Raw genomic sequence first — 24,954 nt, 5'->3', positions numbered from 1 at the left:
TGTCATCGCCTATCTCTATAATTGTAAAATCTGTATTCAGTGAATCCAGATTGAATCACTTAATTGAACGTGAAAGATCACCTCAGGAGAATAAAAAAAGTAGATTTCTCTGATACATTAAAAGTGTACTATTGATTCATGTAATAAAAGTTAAAACGATGGCTACTTTTCAACTTCCCTTACCAAAACCCAATTCTACTTTGATATCCCCATCTTCTCCATGCTACCCTGCCTGTATCTGCACTTCCAACCATTCCTAATAAATCCTGTTCCCCTTCCTAGAGGCCCTATCCAGGTAGTCAATCGGCAGACTGGCTAGGTCTTGGAGTCACCTAAGTACCTGGACTCCCATCAAATTTACAGGTTAAGGGGAATGTTATAGGTGACTTGTACCATGTGGTTGATTCCTAACCTAGGCATCACAAGATCCTGAGCGTGAGGTGACAATAGAAAATTCCACAAAGATCACAAAAATATTCAGAATTGAGAGTCCTCACTAAGTGGTTGATACCTTTTAATGAATGTACCATAAAGATCACAATGGTCCAGAAGTCAGGAATGATTTGAGTAGTCATGATCCTTCTCCAACCCAACAAGATCCCACGTGTTGCCACTTCTTTCCGTATTGAAATGAACAGCATCCAGTTCATTTTTTTAATTCATTTGTGAATTATAACAGTTCCTTCTGGATGCCATACTCACCATCTTGTGTTTTTTTCCTTTCTGGTGACAAAGCCGACAGCAACACAAATTATAATCAACAGGACTGCGATGGCTGCGCCGATCCCTCCATAGATTCCTGACTTTAATATCTTCCCATTACAGTTGGGTGATGTGTAGATGTATAGATCAGTTCTCGGACATCTAGAGAGAGTTGACACCAGGAAATGAAATATATAAACGGCAAATGGGAAGAATATAACAAACGTGGAAGGATGGAAAAATCTGTAGGTATCTACACATGGAAGTTCTAGATACATCTAAATTAAAATCCTAAAAATAGTCATCTACTATTGCTTGGCAAAAGTGTAATTTGCTACCTCCTCGCACCAACAGTAAAATGAATCTCCTTCCACTCTTTATTGGGACTCTGTTAACACAGAATGACTGCTCAAACTAAGTCGCAACGTTCCGTGCTTTACGATGGGGTCAAGTGTTTAAATATACCTTCCCACCAACTTATTTTGCTTCGACCACAATCCCCCTCTTCTTTGATTGACATCTCAGTCTTCATACAGCCAGAAAAAGGTGAAGATAGATGGAAACAAAGCAGGTGGAAAGGTGGATTTAAATTATTGACCCCACCAGGATCATAGGGTGCAAAACAGGATCATGGTGTGCATTAAAATAGGCCTGGATACACTTGATGAGAGCATTATACTGCCTCTGTACAAATCCCTGGTTAGACCGAACATGGAGTACTGTGTACAGTTTTGGGCACCAGTGCTCAGGAAGGATATAATGGAACTAAAGTGAGTATAAAGGAGGGCAACAAAATTAATAAAGGGAATGGGGGAGCTACAATACCCAGAGAGATTAGCAAAATTAGGATTATTTAGTCTAGAAAAAAGACAACTGACAGGCGATCTAATAACCATATATACAGTGGGGCAAAAAAGTATTTAGTCAGTCAGCAATAGTGCAAGTTCCACCACTTAAAAAGATGAGAGGCGTCTGTAATTTACATCATAGGTAGACCTCAACTATGGGAGACAAACTGAGAAAAAAAAATCCAGAAAATCACATTGTCTGTTTTTTTTTCATTTTATTTGCATATTATGGTGGAAAATAAGTATTTGGTCAGAAACAAGCAATCAAGATTTCTGGCTCTCACAGACCTGTAACTTCTTCTTTAAGAGTCTCCTCTTTCCTCCACTCATTACCTGTAGTAATGGCACCTGTTTAAACTTGTTGTCAGTATAAAAAGACACCTGTGCACACCCTCAAACAGTCTGACTCCAAACTCCACTATGGTCAAGACCAAAGAGCTGTCAAAGGACACCAGAAACAAAATTGTAGCCCTGCACCAGGCTGGGAAGACTGAATCTGCAATAGCCAACCAGCTTGGAGTGAAGAAATCAACTGTGGGAGCAATAATTAGAAAATGGAAGACATACAAGACCACTGATAATCTCCCTCGATCTGGTGCTCCACGCAAAATCCCACCCCGTGGGGTCAGAATGATCACAAGAACGGTGAGCAAAAATCCCAGAACCACGCGGGGGGACCTAGTGAATGAACTGCAGAGAGCTGGGACCAATGTAACAAGGCCTACCATAAGTAACACACTACGCCACCATGGACTCAGATCCTGCAGTGCCAGATGTGTCCCACTGCTTAAGCCTGTACATGTCCGGGCCCGTCTGAAGTTTGCTAGAGAGCATTTGGATGATCCAGAGGAGTTTTGGGAGAATGTCCTATGGTCTGATGAAACCAAACTGGAACTGTTTGGTAGAAACACAACTTGTCGTGTTTGGAGGAAAAAGAATACTGAGTTGCATCCATCAAACACCATACCTACTGTAAAGCATGGTGGTGGAAACATCATGCTTTGGGGCTGTTTCTCTGCAAAGGGGCCAGGACGACTGATCCGGGTACATGAAAGAATGAATGGGGCCATGTATCGTGAGATTTTGAGTGCAAACCTCCTTCCATCAGCAAGGGCATTGAAGATGAAACGCGGCTGGGTCTTTCAACATGACAATGATCCAAAGCACACCGCCAGGGCAACGGAGGAGTGGCTTCGTAAGAAGCATTTCAAGGTCCTGGAGTGGCCTAGCCAGTCTCCAGATCTCAACCCTATAGAAAACCTTTGGAGGGAGTTGAAAGTCCGTGTTGCCAAACGAAAAGCCAAAAACATCACTGCTCTAGAGGAGATCTGCATGGAGGAATGGGCCAACATACCAACAACAGTGTGTGGCAACCTTGTGAAGACTTACAGAAAACGTTTGACCTCTGTCATTGCCAACAAAGGATATATCACAAAGTATTGAGATGAAATTTTGTTTCTGACCAAATACTTCTTTTCCACCATAATATGCAAATAAAATGAAAAAAAAACAGACAATGTGATTTTCTGGATTTTTTTTTCTCAGTTTGTCTCCCATAGTTGAGGTCTACCTATGATGTAAATTACAGACGCCTCTCATCTTTTTAAGTGGTGGAACTTGCACTATTGCTGACTGACTAAATACTTTTTTGCCCCACTGTAAGTATATAAGGGGACAATAAAAATATCTCTCTGAGGATCTGTTTATACCAAGGAAGGTGACGGTCACAAGGGGGCATTCTCTGCGTCTGGAGAAGAGAAGGTTTTTCCACCAACACAGAAGAGGATTCTTTACTGTTAGGGCAGTGAGAATCTAGAATTCCTTGTCTGAGGAGGTGGTGATGGCGAACTCAGTCGAGGGGTTCAAGAGAGGCCTGGATGTCTTCCTGGAGCGTAACAATATTGTATCTTACAGTTATTAAGTTCTTTAGAAGGGCATAGATCTGAAGATATATTCTGACGGAATATAGGATGAACTGGATGGACAAATGTCTTTTTTCGGCCTTGCTAACTATGTTAGGCTAATTTCACACTAGCTTATTTTCCACGCAGCGCTCGTCGCCTCTAAGCCCCGCCCCCTGCTGGCTCCCTGCCCGCCCCATCCAGTCATCGCCGCCTAATATCGCACATGGCTGCATGCGATCTGCGCACCCTATCTTTAGCATAGGGTGCGCAGACCGTGTGCTGGCCATGTGCTAGTAGGATTTTAGCGTGCGCTGCGCACTTTTGAAATGCCATGTTGCATTTTGGCGCGCTCAGCGCACTTTCAAAAGTGTGCACACTAAAATCCTACTAGCACATGGCCAGCACACGGTCTGTGCACCCTATGCTAAAGATAGGGTGCGCAGACCGCATGCGGCCATGTGCGATATTAGGCGGCGATGACCGGATGGGGCGGGCAGGGAGCCGGCAGGGGGCGGGGCTTACCGGCGCTGAGCGCTGGGTGGAAAATAAGCTAGTGTGAAGCTAGCCTTACTATGTTAGTATGCAATGGAGAACCAACCGCCTGTACTTGGTTTGAACAGTTTTTCTGTGCTGACAGAGTCCCTTTAAGCCTTTGGATGTCAGAGGTTCTTTTGCTTAATGGAAGGAATTCTTAATTGATGGTCTGCAACGTTCCAGTGATCATAGTAACACATTGGAGACACCTTAGAGAAGACTCTTCTCCCAAGATAAACTACAATCTACAATTGTCCAAATCTCAAAACCCATTTTCATAACCCTTGAAATGAATTCTGTCTTCTGATAGTTAGCAAGTTCAGTCTACGGGAATCTCATCTTTTGCTTTCGAGTGAAGAACAATTCTGAAGAACATTCAGGAGGACCTGTCCTGTCTTGCATTTCACAAACAACTCACTGATTGGATCAGACACTGCATTGTGTAATGACTCATTGTCCCTTTGAAGGAAATTAATGAAATTGAGCACTTATTGCCAGGTTTCCCTATGGATTACAGATTATCACTGGGGTGGGGGGCAACGGTAGAGATGCAAAAAAGTTGGAAAGGTTCAAAGAGGATAGGCTTTCGAAAATTTAAAGGGATTCATTTTTCTACCTTATCTGAGAACAGCATGATGTGCGGACATAGACCCCGATTTCAATGATGTGTCACTTACTTAACTGGGTGATGCAATTTTGATTAAAAACTGTTTTATCTGCTACAGATCAAGCAGCTCTCTGAATGCTGATTTCCTTATAATATTGCCTACATCACTTATTGGATGCATTCTTTGTACACTGTGCATAGGCAGAAAGCAGCCAATCAGTGGTGCTGCCCTGGTTATTATTATTGGGCAATATTAACATCAGTGAGCACTTCTCGACAACATTCTTGAAGGCCACAAGGACACTTTTCCTAATTATGATGTGTGATGGTGTAAGGGGGTCAGGGCTTAGCCCCTTTAAATGTTCATGCTGCTACGTACATTTACATATATACAATTGTAATATATTGCATTGTGTCATATTTTCATATCTTTGTATGTTGAGTAAGATAGGGACAGTGTAGTTAGGGAAAAGGGCCACTAGATGGGGGCACTGAGTACACTGCATAGGAAGGTTTAGTTGTAGGACACTTAGAGGTTAATACTAGGAAGGGTAGCTGGGGAATAAGTCAGTGTGACTTCCTGGATATAGTCAGTCGGGGTAGACCCCTGTGTGCTGCTCAGGTGGCCTCTGGCCTGGGCTGCTTAGCTACCACGAAACGTTCTGAAGTAGAAGCCCAGCCATCCAAGGAAAGGAGTGGGGGTATGAAGGAAGAAGAGAAGAGTTAAGAGAACAGTATACGCAGCAACGTAGTGAAGTGTGAAGAGTTACAGAAGACGTTTGGGTACAGAAGAAGTTAGAGTAGGCCACCATGAATGTGCACAGGTAGGATAACCATTGAAGGGGTGGATGACCCCAGTAGATAGTATTTCCGAGTCTGGGACGAAGTCGATTTCAGGGAGATATATTGAAGTGGTGATTTCACCGGACTCCTCGTCCCGTTATATCTTTGTGGCCTATTTCTGTGAAGAAGAAGTTAGGGAAAGATGAAGAAAATGTATTGCTGGTACTGTGACGATTGTGCTGAAAGTATTATGGATGTGCAGTGTCCTGAAGAAAATAAATCCGTATTGATTAAAGTTGCTTTGGACTCTGCCTCCTGTCTTTTGAACGCAAGGAAGAATGGGGGACACAGCAGGGAAGAAGCAGCTGCCAGCGCAGTGAGTATGGATTGTGCTGACATGACTACCACCCTGTCGTTGTTTTACAATGGCACTAGATGACAAGTCTCTACATAACCATGTGTGATCACAGTGTCTGTGAAATCTACCTCTTATGATTTTAGCTTAAGTGACAACCATCATGGCCATCGTCAGAGAAGAAGAACCAAGGGCGTGTATGTTCTCATTGCTGTACAAATATGAACGGTGATAAATATTATATAGTTTATAGTCTTCTGTCCAATGTTAGTAATTATGTAATTGGATAGTATGGGTGGCAAAGATAAAGAACAATGTAGAAAGTGAGATTCAGGTTCTAAATCACAATTTAAAGCCTAGTGAGATTGAACAATCCCTTTTAAACAGTTACTTACAGGCAATGTGGGCCAGTATTGTTCAGGATTTGGCAACTTCCATCTTGACAATTTGTGTATTTCCAAGACATTGAGTCACACTGAGAAACGCAAATCAGTCCTGACTCATCAACCACTGAATTGAAAAAATCTTGAAAACCATTTGGGACTTTTCTGAAGCACAACTCTGTAGATAAGGTGAGACATTTTAGGAAATAGAGAAACAAACCTTATGTGTCTCATTAGTTATTGCGACATTTAATGTTTCAAATGTTCTAGTCTCTTAAGTTTGGTAAAAAAATGATTTTTCCCCAGCTAAAAGGGAATTTATCTACTGAGATAACCTCCTTCCAGAATGAATGCACCATAGAGAAAAGTTCCTTAGGATCTGCTCCCTGTTATTAGCTCATTGCCACAAATCAATATCCCTGTGCCCACAGCAAAAAGCTTATTTTTCTATGGCGTCCACTTTTCTAGGCAGAAATTTCCCCTGCAGTGGCCACCACAGGGAAATGAAATTAGAGGATTAGATGGTGGCTATTTGGACAAATGGCCATGTCTTGGCAATGCGGAGAAAGGGGTTGTTGGCTACTTGGACAACCCGTTCTATTTCCTCATGTTTGGCCCCATTAAAATAAAAACAGTTTATTTCAAATGAAGGACTTTATTCAGGGTGTATTTTTTTTTTACAATTTGACTATGGGGTTAGTAATGGGGGCATCTTATAGACACCATTACTAACCCCTGAGCTTGATGTTAGCTGCCCATACAAAGCTGACATCAACTGCAACCCTGTTACCCCACTTGTTACCACTAGAGTTGAGCGAAACGGGTTGAAAAATTTCAAAAGTTGCCGAATTTTGGCAAAGTCGGGTTTCATGAAACGAAACCCGACCCTAGGATGAGGTCGGCCACGAGGTCGGCGACTTACGCGCCAAAGTCGCGTTTCAAAAGTTTGTTTTGCGCTCTTTTTCAGCCAATCAGGATCCACGGACACTGTGGGCAACGTGATGACATAGGCACGGGTCACCACCATCTTTCAGAAGGGCATGCAAGTGATTGGCTTGCTTTGGTGGGCGTCACAGGGGGCATAAAAGGGCGTGCACGCCGACCGCCATCTTACTTCTGCCGATCTTAGCATAGGGAGAGGTTGCTGCTGATTCTGTAGGGAGAGCGTTAGGCAGGGAATAAGAAAAAAAAACTGCTTCTGCTGCTAGCGATTGTGCCTGTACAACACACCAGTCACTGTGTGTGCAGTGCAAGGGGAGGCTATATTGTGGTGTATCAGTGGTGTTGGTTGTTGGGCTGCCTTCTAAGGCTTCCTGACAGCTGCATTGCTGTTTACCCACTGCTCTGCAAACTGCTTTTTTAAAAGCAATCCCAATTTTTTTTTTTTGTCCTGCTGAGGTACTGAGCTGCAAACTGCTTTTTTAAAAGCAATCCCAATTTTTTTTTTTTGTCCTGCTGAGGTACTGAGCTTACATTTTTTCACACCATACAGCGGTGTACGCTCCTCACACAGTACCGTGTAACGGCTGTTATCACAGCCACAGTGAAGCTATCTGTGTCACTCTGTGAGAATAAGTCGAGGACATGTTCCGTTCTTACAGACCTGCACTCTAGGGAGATTCCTACTCTGCCCAATTCTACATACACCTGGTAGTTTGTGATACACTAGCCAATTTCTGCCTGTGACATAGCGCTGTGATATTCAGTGACCCTCACACAATCCAAAAGTGTCCAGTGTCCACAAGTGTCTGCAGAAATTCAAAATCTCCCTTATCCTCTAGTCACTTTGGTCACAGCTGTGCCATCGAGCCTGTGACATAGCGCTCAGATATTCAGTGGGCCTCACACAATCCAAAAGTGTCCAGTGTCTGCAGAAATTCAAAATCTCACTTATCCTCTAGTCACTTTGGTCACAGCTGTGCCATCGAGCCTGTGACATAGCGCTCAGATATTCAGTGGGCCTCACACAATCCAAAAGTGTCCAGTGTCCACAAGTGTCTGCAGAAATTCAAAATCTCACTTATCCTCTAGTCACTTTGGTCACAGCTGTGCCATCGAGCCTGTGACATAGCGCTCAGATATTCAGTGGGCCTCACACAATCCAAAAGTGTCCAGTGTCCACAAGTGTCTGCAGAAATTCAAAATCTCACTTCTCCTCTAGTCACTTTGGTCACAGCTGTGCCATCGAGCCTGTGACATAGCGCTCAGATATTCAGTGGGCCTCACACAATCCAAAAGTGTCCAGTGTCCACTAGTGTGAGCAGAAATTCAAAATCTCACTTATCCTCTAGTCACTTTGGTCACAGCTGTGCCATCGAGCCTGTGACATAGCGCTCAGATATTCAGTGGACCTCACACAATCCAAAAGTGTCCAGTGTCCACAAGTGTCTGCAGAAATTCAAAATCTCACTTATCCTCTAGTCACTTTGGTCACAGCTGTGCCATCGAGCCTGTGACATAGCGCTCAGATATTCAGTGGGCCTCACACAATCCAAAAGTGTCCAGTGTCCACAAGTGTCTGCAGAAATTCAAAATCTCACTTATCCTCTAGTCACTTTGGTCACAGCTGTGCCATCGAGCCTGTGACATAGCGCTCAGATATTCAGTGGGCCTCACACAATCCAAAAGTGTCCAGTGTCCACTAGTGTGAGAAGAAATTCAAAATCTCCCCTGTCCTATAGACACCTTGTACCTTGTTTTACATTACTATATAGTTTGTTGGATTTTGTCTACATTTCTACCAAAAATGAGGAAGGCTGGTGGAAGAGGCCGTGGAATTGGGCGGGGATTGGCAGCTGGTAATGATGGTGTTGGTGGTGGATCTGATGGTAGTGGCAAGAGCAAAATAGGACCGAATGCAGGAGGTGTTGAGCCTGCGTCATCGTCTGGCTCCATAAGGCTTCGAAGGCTTAGTTTTCTAGGAGTTGGCAAACCGCTTTTAAAGCCAGAGCATCAGGAAAAAGTTTTGTCTTACATTGCTGACTCAGCCTCCAGCTCTATCGCCTCCTCTTCTTCAGTTGTAAAAAGTAAAAGCACTGAGTCGTCATTGGAGGCTCATGTTCATGAACCACACCTTTCCTTGTGTCTTTCACCCCAACCAAGATTGAAGGATGACGCAGGCCATACTACTGATTACTCCATGGAGCTGTTTTCACATACCATGCCTGGATTATCAAGTCAAATGGTGAATTACCCAGGCCAAGATGAATCTGACATGGAGTGCACTGATGCACAGCCGCTGATGGATGATTCTGCTGGTACATTCACTCAGAGCACTACATTGTCCTCGCAGTGTACAGAGCCAGATTCTGACCCTGATGAGACTCAGGTGCCCCTTCCCGCACACTATACCACCATACACGGTGACACAGAGGAAGGTGCACATGACATTGAAGAGGAGGTGATGGGTGACCCAGTTGTTGACCCAGATTGGCATCCATTGGGGGAAGAGGGTGCTGCTTCCAATAGCTCAGATGAGGAGCATCCACAGCAGACATCGACATCGCAACAACTGTTATCTGGCAGGCCCGGAGCACTCCAAAGACAGGTTCCAAAAATCAAAAGAGTTGCTGGACAGCTTGTCCAGAGGGTCAAAAGATCACAGCGTGCTAGGCAGCAAAATGTCTGCCAAAGTAGGAAGAGTGCAGTGTGGCACTTTTTTGAACAAAATCCTCATGATCAGGCCAAGGTTATCTGTAAGAAGTGCGCAAAGACCTTTAGCCGAGGGAAAAATCTGAAAAATTTGAATACCGGTTGCATGCTTAGACATTTAAACACCATGCACTTGCAAGCGTGGACACAACACCAAACCTCAAGTGCCACATGTGCAACTGATCACAACGAAGGTAGTCAGCAACGCTACATTGTTTCCCCCACTGTAAGCCCACCGGTTAGCACAGCAGCAAATGTTGAGGTGTTGTTGCAAGGCCACAGCAGTCAGGGAATCCCACTGTTATATCAACGAAAGACTGATTCTAGGCCATCAGAAAGAACACCAACTCCATCACCATCATCAACCCTCTCTCAGTCTGCCCTGTCCACCGCTACTTCCACCATATGCAGCTCTCAAGTCCAGCTCACCCTCCCAGACACTATGAGTAGGTCAAGAAAGTACTCAGTCTCTCATCCGCGTACACTGGGTTTGAACGCCCACATTGCCAAACTAATCTCGTTTGAGATGATGCCCTTTCGGTTGGTGGAAAGCGCAGCTTTCCGCAAACTCATGGCCTATGCAGTACCACGCTATGACCTACCCAGTCGCCACTTCTTCTCTCGCAAAGCCATCCCAGCCCTCCACCATCATGTGAAAGACCGCATTGTCCATGCACTCAAGCAGTCAGTGAGCGGAAAGGTGCACCTCACAACTGATGCATGGTCCAGTCGGCATGGCCAGGGCCGTTACGTGTCCATCACTGCGCACTGGGTTAATGTGGTGGATGCAGGGTCCACAGGGGACAGCTGTGGTGGGACAGTGCTGCCTAGCCCACGGTATAGGAAACAGTTGGCTGTAGGCGTTCGACCCTCCTCCTCCTCCTCCTCCAGAAGCGAAAGCTCGTCCACAGAGCGCAGTCGTACGAGCACTCCATCTGCAGCTGCCACTGTTGTACACGAGGTGTCCCCCTATCGAGCAGCTAGTGGAAAGCGTCAGCAGGCTGTGTTGCAGATGATGTGTTTGGGCGACAGACACACCGCCGAGGTGCTGGCCGAGTACTTTCAGCGACAAACTGAGTCATGGCTGGGCAGTGTACATCTTGAGGCAGGCAAGGTAGTTAGTGATAACGGCCGTAATTTTGTGGCAGCCATAGCCCTTTCAAAACTCAGCCACATACCTTGCTTGGCTCACACCTTGAACCTGGTGGTGCAGTGCTTCCTCAAAAATTATCCGGAGTTAACAGCCCTGCTCCAGAAGGTGCGAAGACTGTGCGCGCACATCCGCCGGTCGCCTGTACACTCCGTTCGTATGCAGAAGCTGCAGCGATTGCTCCACCTTCCCAACCACCGCCTCATTATCGACATTGCAACAAGGTGGAACTCCAACCTGCACATGGTGGAGCGGCTGTGCGAGCAGAGGCAGGCCATAATGCATTTGTGGGAGGATACACGGCCAGGCACTTTGAGAGCAGACATGGAGTTGACAGGTGTGCAGTGGTCGAAGCTGAAAGACCTCTGTAAAGTCCTTCAGTGTTTTGAGGAATGCACACGGCTGGTAAGCGCAGACGACGCCATCCTAAGCATGAGCATCCCACTTATGCGTCTGCTCATGCAAACTTTGACGCACCTTAAGGAGCAGGCTTCTGCAGCCAATGTTGATGAGGAGGAAGAGGAGGAGGGAATCCTTGATGACATTCAGCCATTGTCTGCTCAGGGACCTCTCCTGGACGAGGTGGAGGAAGAAGAGGAGGAGGAGGATGATGGGGATGATTACTTAGGGGAGGAGGATGCATCTCGTGGGGCAAGTGAAAATGTTGGCGTGGCAAGGTCTGGTACAGGGTTTGTGCGTAACTGGAGGGATGTGGATTTGCCATAAAGTGCTCCTCCAACCAGAACTCGCAGTGCATCATTGACACCGGGAACATTGGCCCACATGTCAGATTATGCCTTGCAGATCCTAAAAAGGGACCCCCGCATTGCCAAAATGATGAACGATGACGACTACTGGTTGGCCAGCATCCTGGATCCACGCTATAAAGGCAAATTACAAAACATCATGCCACAGGAGAACCTTGACCTAATATTGGCTAATAAACAAGCAACTCTGGTAAATCGGTTGCTTGAGGCACTCCCAGCACACAGCAGCGGTGATGGTTCTCACACGAGCCGTATGGGCCGGGGTCAGCTTGGCAGAGGTGTTCGTGGTGCACACAGCAGAAGTGGCGCTGGAGACAGGGGTTTCATGACAATGTTGTGGACTGATTTTTCAAGTACCGCTCACACAACTGGTAATACTGCATCGATGGAAAGTGACAGGAGACAGCAGTTGTCAACTATGGTTACAAACTACTTTTCCTCCCATATCGATGTTCTCCCACACAGGTCATTCCCCTTTGACTATTGGGCCGCTAAACTGGACACCTGGCCTGAATTGGCACAATATGCCTTACAGGAGCTCGCTTGCCCAGCTGCAAGTGTGCTATCGGAAAGAGTCTTCAGTGCAGCTGGATCAATCCTGACAGAAAAAAGGACCCGTCTGTCAACCCAAAATGTGGATGATCTAACCTTCATTAAAATGAACCACGCATGGGTTTCCAAGGATTTTGTCCCACCTTCCCCTGATGACACATAGGGTGACAGAAAAATGGCTTGCTTTGGTCCACCTCTTCCTGGGACTTGACCTATTTCACCTTTTGCATCAGCTGAATGTCCAACATCAACATATGCCACTTTGTAAAACTCCCTAACTGTGCTGCCTCCCCCCCCATGGCCGGGGTCACCACCTAGCGCACGACACCGTGCGAGTGCCGTTGCCCTGGACAGGTGGGTAGGCCGACTCTTGGGCGCGGGCACTGGCACAGGGTCCCTCATAGTGCAATCAAGTGTCTCTGACGGTGGTGGTGCACACCCGCCGTCAGACACACCGCCGTACTATGAGGGGCCCAGTGCCAGTACCGACGCCCACGAGTGGGCCCCCCTTGCTTGGGCAGGGCCCCAGCATTTGCAATCTTTACCTCTCCCTGCTCCTCCGCTGTGTAGTCTGGGCCGTCAAATCCATACTGTGCCTGACACCGTTTGAGCCTGCCTCCTGATGTATAGACATATATTTTGAATGTGTACGCTATCCATACATGTTATCTGGGGATACGGTACCCTTTCTCACCTTTGTGCAATCACGTGCAATCCATACTGGGCCTAACACCGTCTGAGCCTGCCTCCTGATGTATAGACATATATTTTGAATGTGTACACTATCCATACATGTTATCTGGGGATACGGTACCCTTTCTCACCTTTGAGCAATCACGTGCAATCCATACTGGGCCTAACACCGTCTGAGCCTGCCTCCTGATGTATAGACATATATTTTGAATGTGTACGCTATCCATACATGTTATCTGGGGATACGGTACCCTTTCTCACCTTTGTGCAATCACGTGCAATCCATACTGGGCCTAATACCGTCTGAGCCTGCCTCCTGATGTATAGACATATATTTTGAATGTGTACACTATCCATACATGTTATCTGGGGATACGGTACCCTTTCTCACCTTTGTGCAATCACGTGCAATCCATACTGGGCCTAACACCGTCTGAGCCTGCCTCCTGATGTATAGACATATATTTTGAATGTGTGCGCTATCCATACATGTTATCTGGGGATACGGTACCCTTTCTAACCTTTGTGCAATCACGTGCAATCCATACTGGGCCTAACACCGTCTGAGCCTGCATCCTGATGTATAGACATATATTTTGAATGTGTACGCTATCCATACATGTTATCTGGGGATACGGTACCCTTTCTCACCTTTGTGCAATCACGTGTAATCCATACTGGGTGTGAGAACGGCTGGCGAGCTGTTAAGCAAGCTACAGCACCTGTGGCTTGCATACGTAAGTTTTTCATTTTTTCAGGAATGACGGTTAGGCCTAATTCCGGAACTGCGGTTGACCTGCACTTACTGGGAAATCATTGTTCGCGGGTAATAATTGTAATCAGTGATCCCCATCACTAACGTTGTTCAGCGGGTTATCTGCACCTGTAAGCGACAAACGCTGGCCTTTTCAGTGTAGCGCACATGCAGCCACGGACATGTAAGGGCATGACACACCAGTTATTGGCCAATCTCATGTGCCAGAGCCTCACGTGTCCCTCTAGTAAGCCGGACTCGGACCGTGGGGCATGACGGAGTCTCGTTCGTTAACGGAATTAAGCTTGCAATGTGTGCATCTGTTCTGTAGCTGGCATGGTTGAGGTTTCCCAGGTGGAGTCGAATTTAACCGTAGGCTCCACTCCTGGTGGTGCCCTTCTGGACATTCCTTTAAGGTTCAGCTTTGCAACCATACTGCCCACGTAAAACAAACACTTTGCCTTCATGAACGCTGTTTGGAGGGTCATGACTCGTGGGAATAATGCCGCCCAATCAGTTAACCTGCTAGAGAGATCGTTCGTTGCTCCCAAGCATGACATCACACTCCCTAGGAAGAAGGTAATGCCACTGTGGCGACCGTACTCCTGGGGGCGACACAAGTGCACTGATGCCCAGCCACTGCTCGATGAATCTGCTGGTACATTGACCCAGACCACTACATTCCCCTCGCACGCTACACGGCCTGAATCTGACCCTGATGAAACTCAGGTTACCCTTCCCATATACAGTTCCATCTTACACGGTGACAAAGAGGAATCTGCAGATGAAAGTGCAGGTTCGGCCCACCCGCCATCAGACACACCACCGTACTATCAGGGGCCCTGTGCCAGTGCCGTCGCCAACGAGTGGGCCCCCCCTGCTTGCTCAGGATCACAGCACTTGCAAAGTTGAAATACTGTGCAGTGAGATGGAAGATGGGGACGACGAGGAGTCCAGACAAGTACTGGGATTCCCTAGCGAGGAGACTTATTTGATTGTTTTCAATCTTGGGACAGCAATTTTTGGGGAGCACTATACTCTGGAGAATGATAGATGGGGCCCACCATACACTGGAACATTCCAAAGGTGGACATCAGACACTGAAGCAGCATTTACAGGGCCCATTATACACTAGAGCATTAGAAATGGGGCCCATTATGTTTGGAGCATTATTTGGGCCCATAAGACAGTGGAGCTTCATCCATGGGGACCAACATATACTGTAGCATTATGTGGAGCTCATCATATACTGTTTCAAACATTATATGGGACCAATGATTCTGTATGGAGAAATAGATGGGCCTCGTCATGAGATGTAAAAAGTGAAGTATTTTTCATTGTACTATACCGCTATTTCTCTGCCGTATCGGAGCATGATGAGTTGTGGTATGTGTTAAAGGGGCGCTCTTTCGCCCAGGGCACATGAAAACATGGAGCCAGCCCTCCCCCCCCCACAACTGTAGCCAAATAACCCCCATTTTTCAGTGCGTAACTTGTATTATGAAGTTAATTAAGGTTGACAAGCTTAAGTAAGAAGAATTGATGCTTTTGGCATTCAAATGGGCACTGTAGGTGTGTTTCCTGTCCTCCTCTCACTGCCGGCTTTTATTCCCCATTGACTTACATTGGGTTTCGTGTTTCGGTACGACCCCGACTTTTCCCTATAATCGGACGATCTTGCTCGACCCGACTTTTGGAAAAGTCGGGTTTCACGAAACGAAACGCGACCCTAAAAAACCAAAAGTCGCTCAACTCTAGTTACCACCACAGGTCAAGTTGGAAGAGCGAGGCTGAGAGCCAGATTTAGCACATCTTATGGATGCATCATTTCTGGGGCAGCTAAGGGCTGGTGTTGGTAGCCTGGGACGGGGGCAAAATCCCTGGCCCCTATCTAGGCTAGTAATCATCTTACAGCTGTCTGTTTAGCCTTTGCCGGTTTGAATTTATTGGAAGCCCCTACATCATTTTTTTTCTGGGGCCCCCATAAATTCACTGGGAAAGGCTAAGCAAACAGCTCTGAGCTGTTATTACTAGCCTGAGAATCTTTTGGTCATTGCCAAGGAAACCTGGGATTATTAACATCAGCCTCCAGCAGTGGGCTTTCCCTCTGCTGGTTATGAAAATTATGTGGGAGCCCAAGCCATTTTTTCAATTAAGTTCCTAATTTTACACACGATGTAGACAGTGGATGCTGAATAACACAACTCCCATCATTGTCGCCTGGTCGTGTTAATCTCAGGGAGCCGAGATGAGAATGATGAGAGTTGCCTTCAGCACCCGTTGCCTGGGAACAGCTAACTGTACTGATTTTCCCAGGTGCTGTTACTCAAGCACATGGACTGCACACAGATACAAGAATTTCACATGGATGTCACATACGTACATACTGATGACACACGGACATGGACCACGGATCTTCCATAGTGTAAGTGGAGCGCCCTCACTCACCAGGGCCGTGGGGTACTCGGTATCGGGCCGGTTGATCTTCTCAACGGGGGTTGTCATGGCAGCAGTGACCCGGTCCGTGGCCCTGGGGCTCCATTACAAAAGGGGTTGTTTCAGTGTGCTTATGGTGGTGAAAGTTTATAAGTGATTCGTGACGCCACCTGTGGTGTTCGGCAATAGAAATGTAAGCCGACGCTGCAGACAGATCCTCTGGGACAGATGGTGTGGTGCAGCAGTGATGTTATAGCCCTCCACAGGCAGGGCTGTAGTCCCAGGGCAGTGTAGGTGAAGTGACACTTAGATGGTGTAGTGTCAGGCGTTAGGGATGTGGCAGTGCTAGGCAGGTTGGCGCAGGAATAAGTGGAGGACACCAGGGCATGTAGTTCCAAAGCTTTACTCACAGTCTGTTGCAGGTGCAGATGCTCGCATCCGTGCCGTGTCCTCCGGGTCAGGAGCTCAGCCAACTTCCAGGCAAGATGAAGAACTCCTTTCCAACACTCCACCAACATATGTGCCTTTTCTGAACATCTCCTCTTACAGCGCCTTTGAATGAAGTACTCCTCCTAGTACTGAGTTACACTGGAGTTCCTCCTGTCAGATGTTCCTATGAACTCTACTTGTACGGCAGACAGCTGTAGCCTGCTTCGGGGACTCTTTGCTACTAAGTCCCGGCTCACTAATATGTTGCTGTTGTACCTCCCAAGTCTTGTGTGGGAAAAAAGTGGTCACTACTTCCATTCCTCCGGTGTCTGCTGCAGGACCATTAGTATCCGTACAACCTCGGGGACCAGACCCCGGCCTTGCGCTTAAAACTTGAAAAGGGTTCTCCTCTAACCCTGGTCCTTGTTCTCTTATTCTCCTCACGTTCTGTGCTAATCCTTCTTCCCAATGGATAATCAAGCTTCCTTTCTCTGTCTCTTTCCTGTGCCAGCAGACACAGATCATTGTGGCCTGCTGCAGCACTTCCTTTTTCCATCCCTCTCCCAGGGATCTTCTCTTTCTCACACTCTGTCCTTCTACATCCTCACTCATTGACTGAATGAAAGACTGACTCAACTCTTCCCACTCTTTTGTGTGAACTAAACTCCACCCACCTCCCAGCACGTTTCGTGTTCCAAGCAGTGAGCTGTTAGGATTGAGTCACCGAGGAGGAAAAAACAAAACACAAGCTCAGCCCAGAAAATCAGAGAGGTTGGAAACTAGCGGATTGCAGACCCCTAATCCTATCACACAACTAGCAGTAGCTGTGGAGTGTTCCTACGGTGATCCTAGACACCCCGTCACAGCAGGAGATCTAAATAAGCCTAAAGAGAGAAAAGGGAAAAACTGACTGCCCCAGAGCAGACCCCAAAGCAATAGGCAGCCCCCAACATATAATGACGGTGAAACGAGATGAAAACACTAACACAGATAGAAAGATAGGTTGAGCAAACGATGGGGCCCAAGCTAACTAAAAAGGACAGGACAGAAAAGCTGCTGTCTGCAATCCGAGAAAACCCTGCTAAAAATATTACCAACACAACTGATAAGCAAAAAGGACCCTGAAGGCACTAGACTTCAAACCCTATATCAGCACTCAGAATATTCTGAAAGCAGAGCAAAAGAGAACACTGATCAAGGAATAAGAATCCAGCACATCCCCGGCCGGGGATGGCTGAACTCAAAAAACAAGGTAAACAAAACCAAAACTAATAAGTTCAATAGCGGAGCAAAAACTTATCTTTGGGAAGCAGGAATCAGACTGGTCTCCAAGAATCCAGCAGAGAAATCACCAGCCACTCAGAAGGGTGTCGGCTGCCTTATATCCAATCTGAAGTTCCTGTTACCCAGTCGCAATCCACCTGGTCAGGTGTTTGGATTCTTTCATCCAAATCAGCCTCACTACCTTCCTTCACCAGAAGAGGGAGATCCTCGGACACAAAAGGTGAATGTACAGATGAGCTCACAACAGGGAGCCACCAAGGGGTGCTATGCTACACTCCAAGCAGGGAGCTGCCGAAGGTGCTTTGCTACACTACTTTGTGGTGTGGGGTGCAGGTGTTGGAGTGTGGTCAGGTGTCCACCTTACCTGGATGGTGGGGTACCACACCTCAGGAGGAGGTGCAGTACCTCTGTGGCGACTGAACCCTCGGGGGCGCCACATAAGTCACTGCTGGGCTAGAGACTGCAGGATAATGCTATGAATGCTGATTGGACTGAACTGTAAAATGAGCAGTAAGGAGGACTGACATCACAAGTAGAGGCGCTAACGTGGCAAATGGAACTCCTCTCAGAGGCTGTTTGTGAGAGGCCGGCGGTCTCCTCCCCAACTCCAAGTGATGAGTTCTACGTCCAGAAAGTGGTAAGACGAGCCATACAAAAGATGACCCTGGGGATGATGTGGAAGCTTTTCTGACTGTTTTGAGACAATGGCTGAATGGAAGAAACTTCTGCCAGAGCAGTGGGCAGAGGTGCTGGCGTCATATTTGGCTAGCGAACCCCAAAAAGCATATTATAACATAGCACTACAGGATGGGTGGCTAGACCTACAAATGAGGGGCATCCCAATCCCACTCAGGGGTCCGCTAAGACTGTTATTAAGGATGTGGTCTGTTGGCGATGTAGATTCCTGAACACGTAACCACCCGGTGTCACATGTTCCCTAAACCAATGGACTGCAGCCTAGGCAGATGTTGCTCCTATTATGCCTCTCTGCCCCGCAGTTTGGACTGTCAATCCGGTGAGGGACCACAGGCATGTAGTGTGTCCATCAATGGGGTACTGGTTCTTAGACATTTGGACTCTAGAAGTCTAGTGACCCTAATCTTAAAGATCTTACCTTAAGGGGGCCACTTCATAATTTTACAGTATGTAATGGGGTTGCTCAAGAGCGGGGGCTGAAACTAGGTTCCCACACTTTTCAGTCAATGGCAATTTGTTTTATCGGGTGACCAAACTGAGGGGAGGTGAGATAGTAGAGAAAGTGTTTTTTTCCGGGACCCTACCGGCAGAGGGTTTTACACATGGTCCATTTGCATTTTTTTAAATCTGGGCGTAGAGAAAACTCAGCAGAGAGTAGTGTGGACGTTCTATTGGCCAGGTCCAGGAAGTTACCGGGAGATCCTAAATTATTGTAGGTCCTGCCCCACCTGTCAGATAAACGCCTCTACTTCTCACTTCCGAAGTCCCTTAGTCTCATTGCCTATGACAGAAGTCCCCTTTGAGAGGATTGCCATGGACCTACTAGGTTCCCTAGTAAAGTCTGCACGGGGCCATCAATACATCTTAATTGTCATGGACTATGCGACCCAGTACCCTGAAGCGGTGCTACTAAGGAACTCGTCGGCTAAGTTTCGCCCAGGAGCTTGTCCATATCTTTGCTAGGATGGGCCTGCCAAAGGAGATTTTAACAGACCAGGGAAACCCTTCATCATCAAAGTGATAAGGGAGCTGTGTAGAGTCCTCCAGACTGCCCAGCTGCGAACCTAAGTTTACCATCCACAGATCGATGGCCTAGTGGAGTGCTTCAATAAAACCTTGAAGGCCATGCTCAAGAAGGTCACTGAGAAGGACAGTTGAGACTGGGACTATCTGCTTCCATTTCTGCTCTTTTCAATCAAAGAAGTCCCTCAAGCCTCCCCTAGCCCTCCTGTATGACCGACATATGTGAGTTCTCCTGGTCATTGCCAAGGAAATCTGGGAAGCTGAGGTTATGCCACACCGGAGTGTCATTGAGCATGTCAGCAAGTTGCTGGAGAGGATTGTGCACATGATGCCTATCATCAAGGAGTACCTTCTCCAGGCAGAGGATGCACAGGCAAGAGCATATAACTGATCAGCAAGGCTGAGGCAGTTCCAGCCTGAGGACCACGTGCTAGTATTTATCCCCACGAGGTGGTAGAAAGACTGGGTGAGGTGAACTACAAGGTACACCAACCCGGTTGAAGGAAGCTGCATCAAGTGTACCACGTGAACTTGCTCAAACCATGACGAGATCGGGAATCGTTGGAAGATCCTTACCTGAGGGTCCGTCCCAAAGCCAAAGTGGAGGAGGTCACGATTGCAGAGGCTCTAACACCAGCCCAAAAGCAACAATGTCGGAAACTGCTGCAGTGGAACTGGGACCTATTCTCTAAGAAGCCAGGGTGTACAGAGGTGGTGGAGCATAACGTTTTAATAGATCCTCATACAAGGGTGAACTTCAAACCCTATTGCCCTTCCCGAAGCATGCTGTGAGATAATGTCAAAGGAGGTAAAGAGAATGCTATACCTCGATATGATAGAGGAGTCAAAAAGTGGATGGTTGAGTCCCATCATCCTCGTGCTGAAGCCCGACAGCATGTGACGGTTTTTGTAATGACTAGCGCATGGTAAATGAGATATCCAGTTTTGATGAGCATCTGATGCCAAGCGTGGACAAACTCATTGATCAATGTAGGCTGATGAGGTACATTACAACCCTCGACCTGATGAAGGGGTACTGGCAGATCCCAATGTCCCAGAGCGTCAAGGAGAAGACGGCCTTCTCAACGCCTGATGGATGTTTCCAGTATACCAGAATGCCCTTCGGTCTTCAGGGGGATTCAGCTACCTTCCAGAGGGCGATGGATCGGATCTTGACTCCACATAAGAACTATGCAGCAGCCTACCTTGATGACATTGTCGTATTCATCTCTGACTGGAATAGTCATCTACCAAAGGTACAGGCGATCCTGGATGCGTTAAGAAAGCTGGGTTCACCGTAAATACGAAAAAGTGTGCCTTAGGGAAGGAAGAAGCCAAGTACTTAGGCTAAGTCATAGGGAGTGGTGAATTCAAGCCACAGTTAAACAAGATCGAGGCAATTCAGAAATGGCCAAAATCGCTTTCCAAGAAGCAAGTGAGGGCGTTTCTTGCAATTGTGGGGTATTACCAGCGATTATTCCTCAGTTTCGCCATAATGGCCAAACCATTAATGGATCTTCTCAAGGGCACCAAGTCAACAATGGCGAAATGGACTATTGAAACAGAGGTGGCATTTCAGGAGCTGAAGCAGGCTCTGTACAGACATCTGGTTCTGGTTGCTCCAGACTTCAGCAAAGAGTTCGTGACCCAGATGGATGCTTCAGAAGTTGAGTTGGGAGACATGCTGTCTCAGAAAATGAATGGGGAAGAGCATCCTATCCTGTATCTGAGCCGGAAACTATCGTCCTGCGAGAAAAACTATGCTATTGTTAAGAAGTAGTACTTAGCCATAAAGTGGGCCGTGGATACACTGAAGTGTTACCCTCCAGGCCGTAGGTTTAAGCTAGTGTTAGACCATGCCCCTCTGAGATGGCTAAGAGAAAAGAAGGGTAAGAATACCCAGGAGACCAGGTGGTTCTTAGCCCTTCAAGATTTCAGTTTCCACGTGCAGCATTGACCAGGGAAGTTATATGGTAACACAGATGCTCTCTCCCGAAGCCTCTGTTTGGTGTCTGAAGGTGCCAAAACCCACGGCTTTTGGGCAGAGGGGGGCGATATGTAACACGGTCTCTAGCACTGTATGTGAGGGGAGGTATGTGTCACAAGTGTGTAGTAGGCGGACAAAGGGTGGGGCATGACACTGAGACCGGGGGTGGGCCTACCGCTGGGTGTGAGCTTAGAAAAAAAAGCCCAGAGAGCTTCCTGCTCTGGAGAGCCATATGTAAAGAAACTGGATGCAAGAAATGAAGTGAATTTCAGGAGGAATCAAAGGTGGAATTAAAAAACAAAATGCATAGGGTGTTGTATATTACAATACAGCACAGATTAGATTAAAAAAAATTGGAATTTTGAGATTGGACAACCTCTCTAAATCACTGTTTTTCAAATGTAGTGGGGGAAATTTTCTGGCATAACCTGTTGCGCAATACCTGATCTAAAGCATGTGCCAAGGTGTCTGTGTGGGTGATAAAATGCTTTTTTGACCTGTTTAAGGCTTGTAAAGCAATATATGACACAGGGTTTAAAAGTGCAGCAAAGTGAGTAACTCTCTGCCATGCCTCGCCCCTGAGGATCTAACAAAGTAGTGCATATAATGGATAAATTTTGGCCAGAGTTTTCCTTCAAAAGTCATCTCTCCTCAAGCACATCACTTACCGTCTTCACTTTCCAGACTGTCAGTCTCTGTAACATTGAATTCATCAGAAATGCAATTCCTAATTGGCCCATCTGCAGTAAATAAAAAACAAAATTAATACAACTGTCCACCTACAGAATAATAATAATAAAAATAATTTTATTTTTATAGCGCCAACATATTCTCCAGCACTTTACAATTAAGCGTGGACATGTACAGACAACAAAGGCATTACAGAGTAACACATTGTTAGGGCTGGCGGAACGCACAAAATTATAAAATAATAGTAGGTGCGTTCGCAGCCCGGGGTCCACCGTGCAGAGGTGGTACACTGCTGCTAAGTAATGGCGGAAGAATTAAGCGGTGTGAAACCAGTCACACGTGGGTTACGTCACCCAATGTGAACAGGGCGAACTCTGTTACTGCACAGAGCCGCATAACCGCTGAACGTAAATGCCGGAGCCTGTTAAGCTCACAGAGTTCGGCCAAAAGAGCGCACAGTGTGCGGCCACAGAACTCTACCCCAAGGACACAGGGTTAGAGTCCTTCTAGGCCCACTGAACGCACGGCGTCGCTGCCGCGAGCGCCGCTATTGACGTTGGCTATGGAGCACGTGCACTGGGGCATGCCGAGTCCCTGGTGAGGACTGATACCTGACTCAGCCTCTGACCTACCTACGCCTAAGCCTGGGCGCTAGCAGGCTAGGCTGCACAACACATGCGTACCAAGGGTAGGGGTTTCTTAATGAGTCATTCACCAGAGACATTCATACGTGCATACATCACTCTCTCCACATAGTCTGTAAATACAGTCTATCCTAGCGCATGGGCGAGCGGCCATGCGAGCCTTTCATAGCCGCGAGCATCCGGGACCTTCCTGGCTTCTCGGATGGGCCAATCCGAACAGGAGCAGGACCTGAGCACGTGTCCTTTGAACTCCAGTGGGAGATCACTCCATGGACATGCTCAGTGACCCGACATGGGGACTTAGTCCCTGGAGAATCTCGCTGCTGAGCAGCGTGTATTGCCATAGCTGTGCCAGAGGTGGCAGCAGCAAGCAAACCCACGGAGCTGGTCAGGGCAGAGCGCCTGGACCGACGAGTTTTCTGAGCAACCTCCTCTGTGGCTGGAAAGGAATGGGAGACCACTGGAAGTAAGGCTCATGATTCTCGCTGTGCAGCGACAGAAATCCGACGCCTAACACACATACTGTAGTTCACCAGTTACAGGAGGAGTGAGGGTCCGGCTGCTTACAATTTATGAGGAAATGGAGGGGACACAATAGGTAGAATGTGCTGTCATATATATACAGGAGTGATTGAATCCAAAAGGATTTATTTTAATATCAAGCAAATTGCCAATTTATTAGTACAAAAACACATAGAAATATGTAACAATCATAGCACAGTTGCACATAAAATATGACGTCAAACAGCCAGGAGAAATATGTGGGGATAGTTAACAAGGCACCATCATGCTGAAACTCATTGTGAGGGTATGGCCCCTAAATGAAAGCCTGCCATCTCTATGGAGTATTATCAAGACCATAGTAGGTCAATAATGGCGGTAGGGCCCCACACAAATGTTCAACATGCATAGAAGATGGTAACAATGTAACACATTCCATAATGCGTCATTGTGCCCTAATGGAAAAGTAGCCAGAAGACAGGAACGTTTACCTAATGGTGCACAAGTCCACCAGGTGGTGGCAAGAACGCTCCGACGCGCGTTTCGCGCTTCCCACTGGCGCTTTATCAAGGAGCTGTGTCTAGTACTGGCGTAGGACCTTTTGTATCCATGGTGATAGTCACATGTCCGCCCATGTGACGAGAATACACCAATCGTCAGTGGCCATAGCGGCGCATGCGTCGTGACGTCATCCGGCTCACACACATGGAGATAAGCGCACAGCACCGGCCGCAGGCGCAGGGACTCAGGGTCACCGGCGCCTGCGCTGACGGCACAGAGGGGCGCCACCTCCATGCAGGGAGACACGGCGGGCACAGAGCGCATGCGCGCGACCGCAGAATGATAGTATCACCATGGACAAAATTTACCATATATATGTGACTACATGAAAAATGTATAAAACCACATGCGACATTAAAGACCGCTGATAGATACATAACCATATAGATTATATATGTGTTTGACATAAAAACATTGAACAGATACAATTTTAGCCCCAGACCCCACACAGATCAACTGTGGAATGATTAATGTAAACAGCATCTTAATGGTGTAATCCCATCTTCATAGGAGGGAGTTCCAGTACGGTATCCAACATCATATATCCACTTGCGACTGTATGGCTGAGGCCAAAACACAGAACAGATGGATCCCAACATCCAGACCAGCAACAAAATACATACAACTAAAAATAAAAAGATAAGCAGAAAAAATAAAATTAAAACCAATAAATGGGCGGACATGTGACTATCACCATGGATACAAAAGGTCCTACGCCAGTATTAGACACAGCTCCTTGATAAAGCGCTAGTGGGAAGCGCGAAACGCGCGTCGGAGCGTTCTTGCCACCACCTGGGGGACTTGTGCACCATTAGGTAAACGTTCCTGTCTTCTGGCTACTTTTCCATTAGGGCACAATGACGCATTATGGAATGTGTTACATTGTTACTATCTTCTATGCATGTTGAACGTTTGTGTGGGGCCCTACCGCCATTATTGACCTACTATGATCTTGATAATACTCCATAGAGATGGCGGGCTTTCATTTAGGGGCCATACCCTCACAATGAGTTTCAGCAT

The 24,954-nt window shown here is 46.9% G+C and overlaps 1 protein-coding gene across 1 annotated transcript in view; it reads right to left on the bottom strand.

The window, feature by feature from the left end:
- LOC141074132 (mucin-17-like) overlaps nucleotides 1-24,954 on the bottom strand; it is a 47,524-nt gene that overhangs the window by 6,636 nt on the left and 15,934 nt on the right. Inside the window, exons 6-8 of the mRNA XM_073561660.1 lie at nucleotides 22,207-22,278; nucleotides 6,129-6,294; nucleotides 703-864 (exon numbers count right to left, since the gene is read on the bottom strand). Coding sequence (XP_073417761.1) covers nucleotides 703-864; nucleotides 6,129-6,294; nucleotides 22,207-22,278 — 400 coding nt within the window. The remainder of the gene's footprint in view (nucleotides 1-702; nucleotides 865-6,128; nucleotides 6,295-22,206; nucleotides 22,279-24,954) is intronic.

The sequence above is a fragment of the Dendrobates tinctorius genome, unplaced genomic scaffold (genome assembly GCF_039654945.1).
Source record: "Dendrobates tinctorius isolate UK_male_01 unplaced genomic scaffold, ASM3965494v1 ptg000324l, whole genome shotgun sequence".
Lineage (NCBI taxonomy): Eukaryota > Metazoa > Chordata > Amphibia > Anura > Dendrobatidae > Dendrobates > Dendrobates tinctorius.
This window is presented reverse-complemented; position numbering and strand designations above follow the sequence as displayed.